Here is a 16,231-nt window from a genome sequence, read left to right as displayed (position 1 = left end):
TCGTATTCCCAATCAAATTAACCAAATACCAAAGCTGATTACCAAGTTCGGACAGAAACAGGGCAGCAGGGGTATTTCAGTCTTTTCATAGGATACGTTGCTCCGATTGGCCTGAAATTTTGTAGACATCTATAAAATATCATTCCCTACAACTTTCATGTTTTAACCCAAGGCTAATTCGGCCTCTAACTAGGTGCAACAGTACCGGGCAGAATGGGTTCAATAGCAACCCTAATTCCGAATTTTTCCGTTCAATGCGGAAATTTTCCGCAAACAACCACAATTTACGCATTCTAGCTTCATTCTGGATCATTTCCAACCATCATACATGGCCACACATAGTAATCATCTTAAAACAGAAAAATCATGAATAAATAGAAAAATGTCATCAATCTCACTAAAATCATGAAATAACCCACAAAAACACCTCTTAGGCTACCACAAGCCATTAATTACACATCATCAAGAACAAAAGAGGAGTTCCTTAGATACTCACCTTAAAATGCAAGAAAGGAAGCAACTAACCACCTTAGCCTTCCAAACAACTCCACAACCAAGCTTAACTTCACTAAACTAAGAGGTTTTATAGAGAAATTTGAAGATTAAACGGTTTAATTGAGAGATTGGGCAAAATTAGAGGTAAGATGGTAGAGAGTTTTCTTTTCTTTTTTGCTTGGAGAGAGCCGGCCAAGAAGAAGAAGAAAATGGTGAATTTTTGGTCAATTTTGGTATTAATTTGGTAAAGTAATGAATAGTGGTAAAAAATGCAAGATTTAATCATATGGTGACACTTGTCACCCTATTTAATGCATGCATATTCCTTTGTTTCCTCAACTCTCATCCATATGGTATCCTTTAATTATCTCTTCGCACCTAGTAAATTAAACCCTGTATACAAAACTTAACCCAATTGGCCGAATTTTACCGAACTTTCCGCACTAGCGGGTCCCACGTCCGATATACGTTCTTAATTTCTCAAAAACTAACCGATACTAGAAAAATTATCTAAAAACTATATTTACTCATAAAAATTATCCGGAAAATTTTCCTAATAAAGAAAATACAGAAAAACATGCCATTAAATAGAATAAAACCTAAAAAATGAGAAAATTTACGGGTTCTCACACTGGAGATATATGGAAAATGCCCCCTTCAATGGAATGGATTATATGAACACATAAAAAACTTCAAGAGCTAGTGGGCAAGACTACTGGAAGTAAGGAGAAGAAAGGATGGCATGGAACACATTATTTTGACAGTGAATATATTGTGGCAGATATGGAAGGCTAAAAATGATTGGGAGTTCAAAGACAGAGAGACACCCTATGGAAGTAATATGAAAAGCAGTGAATGATTGGGAGGAATATAAACAAACCCAATACACACCGACACAAATGAGTATTCAGAAATAGAAGTAGCTTCTGAACAAGAACAAAGGTATGCAAAAGAAGACAATACATTGAAAACATGTGTGGAAAATAGAACAACACAAGAAATGTCAAAACATGGGGGTTGAGATTTCTGTTGAAAACAACTAGAACTAGTTGCAAGCAGCATGGAAACTAAGAGAAAGGAGTATTAGTTCTATGATTCTGGACTATCTACAGTCCATAAAATTGGCCTTGAGTGAGGTGAAGGAACTAGGAGTGTTAAAATCCACACATCTTGCAACCAAATCATAGGCCTAATCAGAAAATCATCCTCAAGTGACATCAAAATCTCTACACAACTAGAAGACATCATGAATTTAGCTCAATATTTATAAAATACTCATTTGACTGTCCAGATATTGAACAGAATAGACTAAGTAAAAGATTGAGCAAACTTACTCAAAGTATAGCTTTTGATGAGGAATTCCTAAACCCTGAATATCATAGTACACTTTTGTATAGCTCATAATGAGTCCTTGCGTCTTGGGTGTGTTATAGTTTCGCCATTAATAAAAGACTATTTGTAGAATTCAATTCACATCTTATACATTCATATACATACTACTGTGTGTAACAACTAAAATGAAAAAGAATCGGAAAAGTCCAACTAGGGACGATCTCAAAGTCAGAATTCGGACAAGCATCATCCCACGATAGAAAAGCTCGGTCCATCCTCGGCCCTTCCTCTTTGCCTGCCTGCCTTTCCCGGTCGGCCATTGATACGTTGTATTTTGCTCAAATTTTTTCGTCTCTGGCTGCCCTCTGAGCCCACTCGGCCATTGATGTAGATAGGACTTCGGAGCTGGAAGGGTTGAGTCTGAACTGGATCAGGAATCAGGGAACATGTCTAAAACGTTGCCGTATTCGATGAAAGATGTGGATTATGATAACGCCAAATTCCGCCATCGATCCCTTCTCAAGGTTTCTATTCTTACTTCCATCCCAGAAAAAAAAATACAATTTCTTGTTTCTTTTGTTCTGTTTTGATTGCTCACTGATGTACTATCTGAATTCCGTTTAATCTTACTATGATCTGTTGGGGCATGTTGAAAATTTTCGTTTGTTGGATTGGTTTTTTCACTTTTTGTGTTCTTTTTATTTTTGCGATAATATTTTTTGGGCCTATATCTTTTGACAGTGATCTATTATCAAGTGTAATATGTTGCCATACACCCCAAACATTTCAGGATTTACTGGCTAAAAAGTTTCAAACTATGATCCATTATCAAGGAAACTCAAGATTTTGCTCACACTCGTGTTTTTGTCGCAGACCTTTATTCAGTCATCGCTTACAAGTAATGTGAAGCGGGAGTGTACCAAATGTAGTACTGGAAAGTTCCTTGTGCTATTACTGATTGGTGGATTAACATATCTAATGATCACACATACCAGTACTTCAGTTTCTGTTTCCAGCAATGCTAAATCAAACAACATAGGGACTGAGGAACTAAGCAGTTTACGAAGATTTTGGAGAAAACCACCAAGGCTTCCTCCTAGATTATCACCAGATGAAATGAGTAGTAAGAGTGTACCTAATCGTACTCTTGAGAAATTAAATACAAAAAGTATTTGGATGGCTAGGCAACAAAAGGTCAAGGAGGCATTTTTACATGCATGGTCTGGATACAAAACTTATGCTATGGGTTATGATGAACTTATGCCTCTAAGCCGTAGGGGGGTTGATGGTTTAGGAGGTCTAGGAGCAACAGTGGTGGATGCTTTAGACACAGCCATGATAATGGGAGTTGAAGAAGTAATTGTTGATGCAGGTTCATGGATCGAAAAACATCTTCCTGAGAGGATCAGCGGAAAAGGTCAAGTGAATTTGTTTGAAACTACTATTCGTATTTTAGGCGGCCTTTTGAGTGCTTATCATTTGAGCGGGGGGCAAGGGGGAAGTTCGTTGCACAAAGGGCCCAAACCAGTTGTCTATCTAGATAATGCTAGGGATTTGGCTGATCGCCTGCTGGTTGCATTTACATCAAGTCCCTCTGATATTCCATTCAGTGATGTGGTTCTACGTGAGCACTCTGCACACCCTGCTCCTGATGGCATGAGCAGTACTGCAGAAGTTTCAACTTTGCAGCTGGAATTTAATTATCTTAGTTATCTAACTGGGAACCCAAAGTATGGCTTAGAATCAATGAAGGTTTTTGAACATCTGAAGACCCTGTCGAAGGTGGAGGGACTGGTTCCGATATACATAAGGTATGGGCCAAAATACTACTTTCTTTGTAATTAGTTTCATTAACGACTTCTTTGAAAAAAGGTCCTCTTTTTCTTCTGCCAACAGTGTTAAATTCTTTGATAAATATGCTTTTGGTCTTTAAGTAATTTCTTTTGGGCAAATTGGTTTCTCAGTACTAGTGCAGCAATTGGTTTTTCAGTATTAGTGCTAAGAATTTAGGTAGGCTTATTGATGTTTGCTGATGTTGTGAGAATTTTCCTGGGTTGAAAAACAGAAAAAATATGATATAATGCTCCGTTTTTGGACGCATGTAAGACAATTGCTTGTCTTCAGAAAAGTTGACTTTAACATCATGCTAGTTGAGTTTTCATTGATTGTACACTTAAACGATTAACATCTAAATCAAAGTAGAGTGATGGATTAGAACTGAAAGCCAATGAAAATAACAATATGAAGAGAAAGTGATTGCTGAGCTATTCTTGGTTCTGTTCATATTTTTTTTGGTTCTGTTCCTGTTGTATTAAGCTAAAGGATAAATAGAGGAATGCCATTCCTTCCTTCTTCTTCTCTCTACTGGTCGAGTAAAGATGATGATTATCAAGGGATTCTATACTTCATTGATGTAATTTCTTGATGGAGAAATAGCACTAGCATTAGACTTCTAATGTATCTATCTATAGATAGCTATGTCTACGTGGCTTCAAACTAAATGAAAAACGTAGGAATCGGTGGCTTCTTTCGAGTTGAATCCTCATCTCAGTACTTTGGTTAAACAAATATGGAAGGAATATTAATCATTTGCTGTGGGCCTTTCGCTGGTATATATTAAGATGGTACCTGTAGAGGATTACTTTGTAAAGACCATGTTGTGGTGTGGACATCGTTGTTGCACCATCATGTCTAAACCTGTTCTTTGGCCTGATATTGGCTTTGTCATTTACTACAACCACATTATCTGTCAGGTTACTTAGTAGATTTATGAACTCGAGCAGATAGCAGGAACTAATAAGTTAAATACTTTTTTCTTTATTCAAATTTTTCTTTGTTTTCATGTTGCCCTTCCATACATTAATACTTTTGAGCTTGTCATTTTCCTGCTATTTTCTTCTCTATTTCTCCTTTTGTGTGCCACTTGCTTGGAGGTTGTGTCTCTAGACAGCCAGAATCCTCTTGCATATCATGACTTGTTTTGCTCTTTTAAATATTTGTCTGCCTAGTCATGTGCTACTATGCTGCCCTTAAATTTGTTTGCTGCCAAGAACATTTTCTTCCAAGCAAATTACATGCTTATCTCCATAATCTGTGGTTAGATGCTTAATCTAAGATTCTCAATCTGATGCAGGTTGTAGTGGCAAGTGTGGACTACTTTGCATCATGATCAAAATCTAGAGTTTTTAGGAGTACCAAGAGAAAACTTGAATGGGGTAATAACTAAGAATATGGTGCAAACCTGAAGTTATATGGGATTAACACAAAGAAGTAGTTTCATTATACACCAAAAAGCCGAGTAATTACAGTAAAAGTCAATACGTAGATCTATGGCAGTCTAACACTCCAGAACTAGCTTATTGGAATCTTTACTCTCCAATAAATTAATTTAAAAGAATACTAAATAATATTATAAAACTACGGTCTTAAAAATCAACTAAGGAATCAAACTGATTATGTGATGGACTTGAGGAGGCTAGGCATTTTATTGGTGGCTTAAAATTTGAGAAATAGTCTGGAGTTGGTTAAGAGCTTTAAGCCTAAGTTTCCATTAGAAATTCTGCAGTGGAATCAGGTGTTAAAGGGTTGGGGGAAAATGAGAGGGAGGATGACCATAGTTGTTAAGGAAAGAGAAGAAGGCAGTCTGAATGTCCAGCAAGTGTCCTGAACATGATGGTGATATCTATTTAGATATTGATTTATTTATTTATGTTGTTGAATTGTGAAATCTTTCATAAAACGGAGAATCCTGAAGGCAAACTTTGAATAATGTCTAAAAGTCCTAATTTGATTCCATTAGACCAGACATATCTGTAAAATTTTGTTTTGTTGAAAGGAAGCTAGAGTTACTAGCCGTATACAAATTTTTCGACTAAAAGATAGAAACAGAGAACCATGAACTGTTTGTGCATGACAACTGGACCTTACTCAATCAACTACAGCTGTTTAAAACAATTAAATTTATATTAATCCAAAAAAAAAAATCAATAACAAAGTGAACCTCACAGAGAGAATTCATTAGTGGCCGAAGTCCCAGATGCCTAGTCCACCACTAAAGGCCTTGTGCTCATATTTCTTCACAATGACCTGGCCAAGTTCAGTCTTCTTCCAGTGGTTGCAATGGCAAGGACCTTTAAAATTCTCTCTTTCATCATGATCATGCCAGTCTTGAGATTGTATCAGGATTTCTTTTCTTGATTGCAGTGCTATTTCTAGGAAGGTTTGAGTTACAATCACACTTACAGCACTCAACTAAGAAGGTATAAACTTAAAAAACCTTAGTACGACAAATTTTGAGCTAATAACCAGAGATAAATGGAGTTTAAAATTGGTACTTGTGATCTTTGGAGTGTATTGAATGTCTTGTGCATAACAAACACTGTGCACTTAAACTTCAAAGTACATAAAACCTGGTAGGACTTTAATTTTTTAGCTTTATAACTTCTAGTTCGATTATCCAAATTTTATTTTGTCTAAATTACCTACATTAAGAATGATTAAGAAACAATAACCCATTCTAAACTAGTTTGCTGATGCAGTGTGTCATCTGCCAACATTAACTAACTCTTGTCACCAACTGTGGCTTATTTGCTTCAAATCATACCCCATAATTTGGCATAGCAAGACGATAAAGCAGACTTAAAAAGGATTACCTAGAGCACATAAAAGAAGTAAATCTGTCTTATTAGGGATGGCACATGGTTTGTAGACATTTGAGCACAAAATCGTTAACATGGATAAAGTCATATAAGCATTAAAGGTTTCATCTTATGACATGCGTGAATATACAGTCACCTTTGCGCCTTCAGTTTGTCAATGCCACCTCTATTTCACTTTGCAGCTCATAAACTGTGAAAAGTTTACATCAAGTTGGAACAAGTTTCTATGTTGTGCAACAGAGGCATAAACCTTGTTGATTGCAGCCACATTGAACTACTAAAATTGAAAGTTGGTTGACGATAGTAGACTGTAATGACTAACCTAGGTGACTATATCATAAGAAATCATTAGAAGTCTGGTCCAACCAAGATGTCATATTTGTCCCTACCTACCATACGTGTCCAGAATTGTTTTATACTTTGTTTCACCTTATTGTTTTAACACTCTTTTAAGTATCTCCACATCTAATCCCACCACTAGTGCACTCGTGAACTTTCAATATTATATACATTAAGGAAGTTTCTTGCTTTTCTTGCGACTAATTTGATAGTAGTGTGTTTGGTCCAACTACCAACTGGTAGACATTGATCTTGTGTTGATTTTATTTAGTACGACCACAACTTAATCATTGCTCTAGTGTCTATCATTGGCTACCATTTTTTTTAATTACTTCCAAATTAGGACTCGAATATCATTATTTTCTACCTTTGGACCTATGAGTGTGTCTCTCTGCTGTTCTATCTAGTCTTATAGGGTAAATTGTTCATATTTGTACATCATATATTGATGCTGATCTCGGGTTTAGATAGGCTAAATTGTTGTTGCTCTTAGAGATATAGAGCTTTTATATGTTACGTGTTTAAGAACAAGAAGGATGTCATTCTGAAAGGGTTTCTGGATTATGCAGCACTATCGTTTGGTTTAGTTAAGTAAATCCAAAACCAAGGATTTCCAAAATATTGCTTTCAAAGACAAATTGCATTTTCTGGAATTTGGTTTGAGTCTTTATATTGTCAGTTTGAGTCTTAGAGAGTCTTTACAGAGTTTATACTATTAGTCGTTTATTTTTTCATAATGATTACATAGATTTTTTTGGTTTTAGCATTTAGGTAAGGTATGGTAATTTGGATCTTTGTAGGAATTTTCTGTTTGGGTTAATTCACTATTTTGGTTTTTAATAGTTTAGTAGTTAGTCAAGGAGTCAAATAAGGATACTCTTCTGATTTGGTAACATTAGGAAAAGAGTGTTGTTTCTATTGCTGGTTTCGCTTTAGAAACTTGTACTATTGTACTTCTCACAAAGAGAAGACAGAGATTTCTGACATTAATAAAGTTCTTGCAAACTTGGTATCTTCTTAGGAAAGATTGCTAGAGTTTCCTATTCCGTCATTCTAGATCTCTTGTTTTGAGCAATTTTTTTTTAAATAACACTTTTTTTTCTGATTTTAATTAAGATCTTGTTCCTGCAATTTTTGCCTTTAATATTCTGATTTTCAAAACATTCTAAGCCTAAGAATCAGTTCTATAAACATGTTGACCTGCCAACAGCTTGTGCTGCTTCAGTTTGTACCACGTGTACTTCAAGTTTTAGGTTGGATGTTCATAACTGGTTTGGTTGGAGGAAACCCTTTTGGGATGTAGTTGAGGTATGTGGAATCTTTATTCCAATGTTGTGATTGAGCCTTCCTACCTTAAGACATCATATTTTAGTTTGCTTTGATTCCTGAGAATGCGATCCTACAAAACGGCTTGAATTTTCTACTATTTGGTTCCTGTACTTGCTACATTAATTTTTATGCCTCTTACTTTCTTCGTTTTTTGCCTTCGCTCTTGTTCATTATTTTCCTGTCATTTGTTACTCACATGCTTCTGGTGTAAAAAGCGCCCTACCTTCCCTCCTCTAACACCAGAAAAATATAATATAAAAAAAGCTCCTAGATCTTTTACAGCCTATAGTAGGGTTCACCCTGGGATGTTCATTATGTGTATATGTGTGTCAATGGATGGATGGAGGAAAAGAGAGGAGTTGAAATTACAGCCAGAAAATTCTTTTTTGCAATCCTTTTACCTTTTGATTTGTCTTGGGAATTTTTAAGCGTCTACATCTCCTTGCTGCAGCCCTCATTCAGGTGAATTCAATGGAGAGAACATCAGACTTGGATCTCGAGGTGACAGCTATTATGAGTACCTCATCAAAGTCTGGCTTCAGCAGAGAGGGAGAAATTCAACATACTTGTTTGACATGTATGAGGAAGCGATGAAGGGTGTCAGGCACCGTCTTGTTCGGCAATCTGTCCCTAATGGATTGGTCTTTGTAGGAGAATTGCCTTATGGATCTCAAGGTTCTTTTAGTCCAAAAATGGATCACCTGGTAAGTGATATTCTCATTGTTCTTCAATTCAACTCAACTAAACATATATGGTAGGAGAAAAGTGAAGCAGAAGCTTATCTTGAAATGGCTACTACTTTGGCATTAATTTGAAATTTGAAGTTTTCTGATAATTTCATTCATTATTTGGCTTTTTATATCATTGACATTGGCAATCTCCAGGTTATGATATATGTATAGAGGAGAAAGAATAAGAGATAATGAGTCTTATCTCTGTAGAATCAGTGTCCCTAAATGTTTTGGCATCCATGCTGCTTGTTTAGGTATGTTTCCTGCCTGGTGCCCTTGCACTTGGTGCAACTAAAGGCCTAACCAAAGACAAGGCTGTTAAAGAAAGCATCCTCACTTTTGAAGACCTAGAGAATTTGAAGCTTGCAGAAGACTTGACTAAGACATGTGTGGAAATGTATTCAGTAACTTCTACTGGTCTTGCTTCAGAAATTGTTTACTTCAATATAGAGGTACATCATAATTGTTCAAATTTACTCTAATTATGCTATTTTAAAATGTTAGCTGCAGACAAGAAAGAATTCTAGACAGAAATTGTCAGATATCAGCAACTATCAAAATAGATTGGTTTAAATACAGACACTTTTTTGCTGATTTTTCTATAGTTCGAAAGAAAGATAAATTAAAGGAACATGTTGCTTGATAAACTTTTGCTTTTGTTCAATACAAAGTGATTCTCACTCCTCATCTCATGTCTCAGTGAGCTTGGACAGAATTTTTAAATATTCAGGTTGATGATGTGTCCTCCTATAGATCAAAATCCTTAGTGTTTTGTTCCTCTAGGATTTTATTGTCTATTTAAAAATACGTGCTATCCTATTGTCGCCCTATTACACACACACACATATAACAGAATATGTGCATATTTTCTGATAGGTATTCTCTTCTTAGACAGTCCAGATAACTGTAAGAGTCCTGGATCTAGTTTCCGTTTTGTCATACTGTTAGCATGATCACAGTTACTGAAAGTTGGATTCTGATTATAATTCTTTCTGTGCCCTTCAAGTGATGGTCTTCGTCTTTTTTTTTTTCAAGAAAAAAACCAAGAATAGGTGGGGGTTAGGCTTGTTTTAGTAGACAAAACTGAGTGCATCAGCAAGCAAATCAAGATAACCACAGTGTATTCTATCCAATCTAAGGATTCATCTAGTGAATTTTGTTATTGAAGTTGCTATGTAGACTTCATCAGATTGTGAATCATATCCTAAATTTGCCAAAAAAATCTGCAAGTTGATGCCGTCTCTAGAAATATGTTTGAAGCTGAATCTGTGTGGTGTTATCTCCCTTTTGATATGGCATTTAATTTCGTCTAGTCTCCAAGGCACGTTGCATGAACCAGTCATGATTTGTATAAGACTTGTGAATCAATTTCAACTTCAATCATAAACAGACTTGGTACACATAACTGAATCCCCTCTTTTAATGCAACTGCTTCAGCATGCATGTTTGTTTGATGGGCGTAAAAACTTGAAAAGGCTGCAACTAGCCTGCCTTTGTCATCTTTAATTGCTTCTCTACTGCAGCTAGTCCTGGATTCCCCCTTGTTACTCCAACATTTAGCTTGAAACGAGAAGCCAAAGGGGACAACCAAAAAACAATTTTGATCTTTGGGAGTTGTAGGTTCTGTAGCTTTACTGCTAAGCCGTTACGTAGAAGATCAATATCCTCATACCTAGATCTTGTATAAAGGGAATGCCAGAGAAATTGAATGCAGCAAGGAGAGAACTTGCTGCAATAACTTTGCTACTATTTCTGCATAAAAAGATTTATTCCTGTCTTCAAGTTCAATGGTAGTGTTTTTCATTTCATGCAGTTGATATGGGGTTGTGATTGTATAATATCATGCATTTATTTCTTTGGTCCTTGTTTACAATTGAAAGGGCTTCTACAACCTCAATCTTCATAAACTGCAATTTTTCCATCATACTGCTAACAAGCAGGCTATTAATTGTTTGTCAACACTGCTACATTTGTTTTGCTGCCAACCAAAATTAACAGAATTTTGTTGGATATTTTATAACCAGGGAAATTCTGAAAGTGGTCCTGATGGTGGAAACAAGAGTTCCAAATATGTGCGTGACATTATCATAAAACCAGCTGACAGGCACAATCTTTTGCGTCCTGAAACAGTTGAATCATTGTTCATCTTGTATCGCATTACAGAAGATCCCAAGTAAGTTGTTCAACTAATTCTACTACTTTCTTCTCTTTTTTAACATAATTATTAATAGTGGCTATGAACATTTGCTGCACCATTTTGGTTGCTTCTGCAGATATCGCGAGTGGGGTTGGCAGATTTTTGAGGCCTTTGAAAAGCATACAAAGGTTGATACTGGTGGTTATACATCTTTGGATGATGTCACAACAATACCTCCACAAAGAAGAGACAAGATGGAGACTTTTTTCTTGGGTGAAACACTGAAGTACTTGTATTTGTTGTTTGGAGACGAAAGTGTTCTTCCTTTGGATGAGTTTGTATTTAATACTGAAGCTCATCCATTTCCAATCCTTGGCAATCTTGTAAAGCAATGATTCTACAAGAAGCATAATGACTGTAAGACCCACAAGTCATTCTTTGGTGCTCAGACTCAGCTCATGTGGAATTCTCTCTGCATCTAAAAGCAGATGAATTTGGCTATGATACCGAGACATAGGACATACAACTAATTTCTTCAATAGCTCAGGTGTAGCTACTTCTGCACCGTTATATATGTATGGCTTTCTGGATCAATTTCAATTTTGCAAGATTTTATACCTCAGTGTATCAAATTACACAATCAAGTAGACCATTTTTTCCTGTAACTGAGAAGTAATGATCATATGACTTGTCCAGAGTTTATATACAGTCAGGCCCATAGTTAACAATTTTGTAAGATGACGTTAATCTACAGTTGCTGTGATTGGAAATCCTCTTTATTTACATTACACTTCAGCTTCATGATTGTTAGGTCATCAGGCTCTATGCTTTTGCAATTGCTAGGAGCTGAAAAACAAATGGTCACCATCCCGGATGACATTTACGTCTTCTATTTCTGCATCTTCTGCATTTTGAACTTTTGTGAAGTTCTGACCTCCAAATTTGTCACCTGCAATTCGACAGTGCTTGAATATCAAATGACATTCTTTTACTCTTTTACTTTGCAAAGTCTACTATTTAGCTATCAGTGGGACAAAACCACATCCCCCAGTAAAGTGTATACAAAAAGTAACACTTTGTATTTAGCTTATTTTGTGTTAATTGCATTTATGAGTCTTTTTATTTCACATTTCAGGTTTAATTCAATCCCATTTTAAGGTAAAAAGCTTACCTGCTATCCTGAGCACTTCTTCCACTGAATCTGGTAGGAGTATTAGCTTCCCTAACAGCTTCTGCCCTGTGTTATGTTGTTGAATCTTCATATAAAGGGTGACTCTCTTCCTGGTGAATTCTGTAATATCACTATGACTCAGACATTTAATATTACTTGAGCTAATATCTATTGGATTTCTGTGGAAAAGTTTGGGACAGTTCGGTGGCCTAATTTTGGTTGGTTTAAATGGACCTATCCCTGTTATTTTTGCCTTTTCAGGTACAAGAAGCTCCATTTTGTGCTCATCTGGTTTTTCTCTGTTTTTGTTACTGGAGGAAAGGCCGTATATTCTTTTGTTTGCTTCTTGTTCTGCTAGAGCAATCGGTGTCAGTGCTGTTGCATCTTGTTTGTTGACACATATCCCTCTTTCTAGCAAAATTTTAACCATTTCAAGGTGACCCTCGCAAACAGCTTTAATGGGTGCAGTTTGGCCATCATCATCCGTTAACTCCATATTCTCACCATATTTACTGCTATCACAACAATATCCTAGTTGTTTCTCCTTCATAGCTTCTGAACTACGAATATTGCAATCCACCATATTCAATGTCTCTAAATTGGCATGCAGAGTATTTTCATGGCCAGCATGCATCTGAGTTGCTCCTTTTGGTCCTCCATGAAGCCAGTCACTGTGTACCAGACCATCAGTTTGCTGCTCAGTGTAGCCTAAGCTTCCCGAACCTTTGAATTTCTGTTGGTAAATTCGTGAATGCTATGATATTAGGTTTGATCTTCCAGGATGCGGGGGCTAACATATAGTTAAATGCATCTGCAACATCACCTGAAAAAGATTGTCCAAAGTTACATGTTTATCTTCTGCATTTGCTTGAAGCATATTCATCAATGCAGTCCTGTTGAGTCGTAGTAGTTGAGAAACTTCAGTGGTTCTAACAGTGAACGGCTGGGGTCTTCCACACAAAACAGCTATTTCTCCAAAGATTTCCCCTGTGACAGCCTTTCCAAGAACCTTCATGTACAAGGGATGCTAGGTTAGACTCTTTTTTCTGCAAAATTTTAAGGATGAATATGCTGCTGGAAATCAATTTACCTGATCATGGCCATCAACTTTGGCTATCAAATCCTGCAACCATGAATTTCGTGAATTAGGAATATACATAAAACCATAAACTGGTGAATACCTAAAACATGCCAAAGATGGTTACAAGACTACTTACCACTGCACCAGAAACTAATATGTACAGATCTGTTGGGGTCTCATTCTGCAGTATAACATCTTCCTTGGGAGGAAAGTATTCTGCTTCCATTTCAGGAACCTTCCAACAGCAGAATACATTCTATTGTTACCAAATTTGATAACCCGTAAAGTAAAGAAGCTTCCTTTTCCACGCATTGATGATTTATTTACATAAGGTCAATCGTTAAAGGTGAACTAAATCTTCTGCTTAAGAAGGGAAAAATGAAATAAATGAAAACAGTGAAAGGTACAATACCAATTGGAAGATGAAATCATATGAAACGCCCTGGAAAAGGTACACGCTTTGGACGATGGGGAAAAATAAGTAGTGAGCAATGCTTAAACGGATGGCTTTGGGGAGGCCATTCAAGGTTTCTTCTTGTTTTAGGCCCTCTGTTTTGAACTTAAGGCATACGTGGGCTAACATTTGATCTTGTATACGCGGGGGTAACTGATTTCTTTTTGCAAACTCTGAAGCTGCTCTAACTGTATCCCTCTACAGCATAGAAATCAAGACTGATTAAGATTGCATTCAACGTTTCTAACTGTATCATCTCTGTGTAAAGGGAGGGAGAGAGAGAGAGAGAGTGTGTGTGTGTGTGGGTGTGTGCGCATGTTGCCTGTGTAGGTGGGCAGCATCTGTGTGGTGACTAGAAATTTATGATCTTTTAAAGGAGTCCTATTCTATAGTTGCAAGTGTTCTTCATTTCGCACTTACCAAGAGAGCTTTATTTGCTCGTGTGCTCATGGGCGTATTTTCTATCTTGTCATAGTAGTTTTCAATAGAGAATTCACCATAAATCCAAAGACGTGAACAAGTCTTCTAGGTTTCTCTAAAAATCTACATAATATGTGGAGAGTATTCCTTTCTCTTGTCTGGTGAACATTAAACTTAAAGAGAGAAGGAGAGAGAACATACGAAGTTCCTAGTACGGCTGGTCCAGTGAACTACAAGATTCGTCATGTTTCCTATGATATAAGAAGTCAATCCCAAGTTGAATAGCATATAAAAGATATCAAACAGCATCTCTCGTGGGTTCTCGGCATGGAAGTCCCCATAACCAGTTGTAGTTAGTGTCACAATAGACCAATATATTGCAGTCACATATCTATCCCAGAGACTTAGTTCTTTGAAATTTGGGTACACTGAACCTATCCAAGTTCCTTTGGGATCCGGATATCTAGCTGCAATCATATAGTAAAAGCATCCAGCACAATGCACTGCAAATAATGTTACCTGAGAGATACCAAGTATATTAGCAATGAAAACATCCCGCAGATATATCAGAATTCTGCATCTATAAAGGAGAGGATCGAATAGTGGAAGTTAGGATGGGTGAACGAAGGCGGTGTTTAAACCAAGAAAGTAATACCTAATATTTGATCTACTGCCAATATTGGAACTTGAAATTTACTATATGGTTCAAATGTATGGACATATCAGTTGGCTTACTGAGATGAGTTTTGTGCATCGTGTCCAGAAGTAGCTGAATCGAATGTCCTTCTCTAATCTGTCAAAAAGAAACTAGCTATTTAGAATTTTGTTTGTTTTGGCAGATTTTTATGAGAGGGAATGGGTCAGTTAGGACATATGTGAACATGGACCTGGCAAAAAGTGAGCTGACTCTTCGGAGACGCCAAAGTCTGAGCATGCTGAGAACTTTAAACCCAAGACCGCCGCTATGATGTGTGAAAAGGAGGCTAATGGATTGAAATGGCACGGTGGAGCAGACATCAAAAATGAACCAGGTGGATATATACCTGTAATACATCCGCGGAACATGTGATAGCAGCTTAAATGACTGCAGAGAGCAAGTTAGTGACTACTGAGATATCTTGTAAACGAGTACTGTTAGAGCAAGCCTTGTGGTGTTACCTGACGGCTATTGCTTTGGGATTATCAACAAGCAGATAAGATTCGCTATCAAGGTATGCTACGAAGAATGTGAGAAAGATGTCAATGGCAAAGAAGGTGTTGACAATGTTGTCAAAAATGGACAATGCATCTTGCTTGTAAGTCAGGAATGCGAACTCAAAGGGCGATATCCAGGCCGAGTAAATAACCAGGATAACCAGAAACATTTCCCAAGCCCTGAAATGAGAATAAATAAATAAACATACATATGAGGATTAGTGGCTAGTTTACCATGTAGTTGCCTTTGAGTAGTACTACATCTGGACCAAGAGTCATCACCTATAACGAGGATTGAATGGTGAAATTATGCGTTTTCGTAGTTTGGTTGCTTGGTTGATTCGGACTCCAAGAGATGGGAGTAGATCGGTAGAGAAGAAACAACTGTCAGTTTTTGCATTCAGTAGGTAGTCATCAACACAAAACCGTTTAAGGAAGTTTTTAGCATAGGAAAACAACATTTTGATGAGTTTGAATCCCCCTTAAGAGTTAAAAACTTAAGGTTGGTTCTGTCAAACTTGCCCAGACTATGCCCTTTATCAGAGTCTATTTATAGTGAAGTAGTTGGCAGGTCGCACACGGGAACCGGCTACTTTTCAATACTTTAGCTTTAATATGCTTCCTGTGATATGGCTTTGAACGTATTTAGAAAGATTATACAACTAGTTGGAGTGATTACGGTTCTACAAAGGAGAAAACTGACAAAAGGGGTAAAGGGAAATAGTGAAGTATGCATGAATTTTTGGATTTTGTTTAACAACAAAACTCGATAACCAATGGAAAAAGGACGAGTTATGGTTGGAAATTAAAAGCCAACATGGGACGGCACTTGAAGTGGCAGACACGAATTTCTCTGAAATGCAGACGAAGAGGGAGGCGAATTGCTGTAC

The 16,231-nt window shown here is 36.9% G+C and overlaps 2 protein-coding genes across 2 annotated transcripts; one reads left to right on the top strand and one right to left on the bottom strand.

Annotated features, from left to right (window-relative positions):
- The first annotated feature begins 1,791 nt into the window (after window positions 1–1,791).
- Window positions 1,792–11,809, top strand: LOC113707771 (mannosyl-oligosaccharide 1,2-alpha-mannosidase MNS3-like). The gene is made up of 6 exons (XM_027230093.2): window positions 1,792–2,351; window positions 2,701–3,638; window positions 8,605–8,857; window positions 9,139–9,336; window positions 10,909–11,057; window positions 11,158–11,809. Exons 1-6 carry the CDS (start codon window positions 2,274–2,276, stop codon window positions 11,414–11,416), a joined length of 1,875 nt encoding a protein of 624 aa, XP_027085894.2. The 5' UTR covers window positions 1,792–2,273; the 3' UTR covers window positions 11,417–11,809.
- Window positions 11,688–15,873, bottom strand: LOC113710300 (potassium channel KAT1-like). Its single transcript, XM_027233228.2, has 11 exons — window positions 15,624–15,873; window positions 15,306–15,521; window positions 15,035–15,190; window positions 14,883–14,940; window positions 14,349–14,666; window positions 13,686–13,925; window positions 13,410–13,508; window positions 13,283–13,315; window positions 13,016–13,201; window positions 12,193–12,925; window positions 11,688–11,970 (listed from the first exon to the last, which is right to left on the bottom strand). The coding sequence occupies exons 1-11, from the start codon at window positions 15,800–15,802 to the stop codon at window positions 11,861–11,863; spliced, it is 2,328 nt and encodes a 775-aa protein (XP_027089029.1). The 5' UTR covers window positions 15,803–15,873; the 3' UTR covers window positions 11,688–11,860.
- Between the last annotated feature and the right edge of the window lie 358 nt (window positions 15,874–16,231).

The sequence above is a fragment of the Coffea arabica genome, chromosome 9e (assembly GCF_036785885.1).
Source record: "Coffea arabica cultivar ET-39 chromosome 9e, Coffea Arabica ET-39 HiFi, whole genome shotgun sequence".
NCBI lineage: Eukaryota > Viridiplantae > Streptophyta > Magnoliopsida > Gentianales > Rubiaceae > Coffea > Coffea arabica.
The sequence above is the reverse complement of the archived record's forward strand: the minus strand, read 5'-3'. Positions and strand labels throughout refer to the sequence as shown.

What these genes read in the sequence shown, in the direction of transcription:
- LOC113707771 (XM_027230093.2), top strand. Translation starts at nt 2,274, where the DNA reads ATGTCTAAAACGTTGCCGTATTCGATGAAAGATGTGGATTATGATAAC. An exon ending in GCCATCGATCCCTTCTCAAG is followed by an intron (nt 2,352 to 2,700) that starts GTTTCTATTCTT and finishes TTTTTGTCGCAG; the next exon opens with ACCTTTATTCAGTCATCGCT. An exon ending in TTGTTTACTTCAATATAGAG is followed by an intron (nt 9,337 to 10,908) that starts GTACATCATAAT and finishes TTTTATAACCAG; the next exon opens with GGAAATTCTGAAAGTGGTCC.
- LOC113710300 (XM_027233228.2), bottom strand. Translation starts at nt 15,802, where the DNA reads ATGTTGTTTTCCTATGCTAAAAACTTCCTTAAACGGTTTTGTGTTGAT. An exon ending in CCATTCAATCCTCGTTATAG is followed by an intron (nt 15,522 to 15,623) that starts GTGATGACTCTT and finishes TTCTCATTTCAG; the next exon opens with GGCTTGGGAAATGTTTCTGG. An exon ending in CCCAAAGCAATAGCCGTCAG is followed by an intron (nt 15,191 to 15,305) that starts GTAACACCACAA and finishes GATGTATTACAG; the next exon opens with GTATATATCCACCTGGTTCA.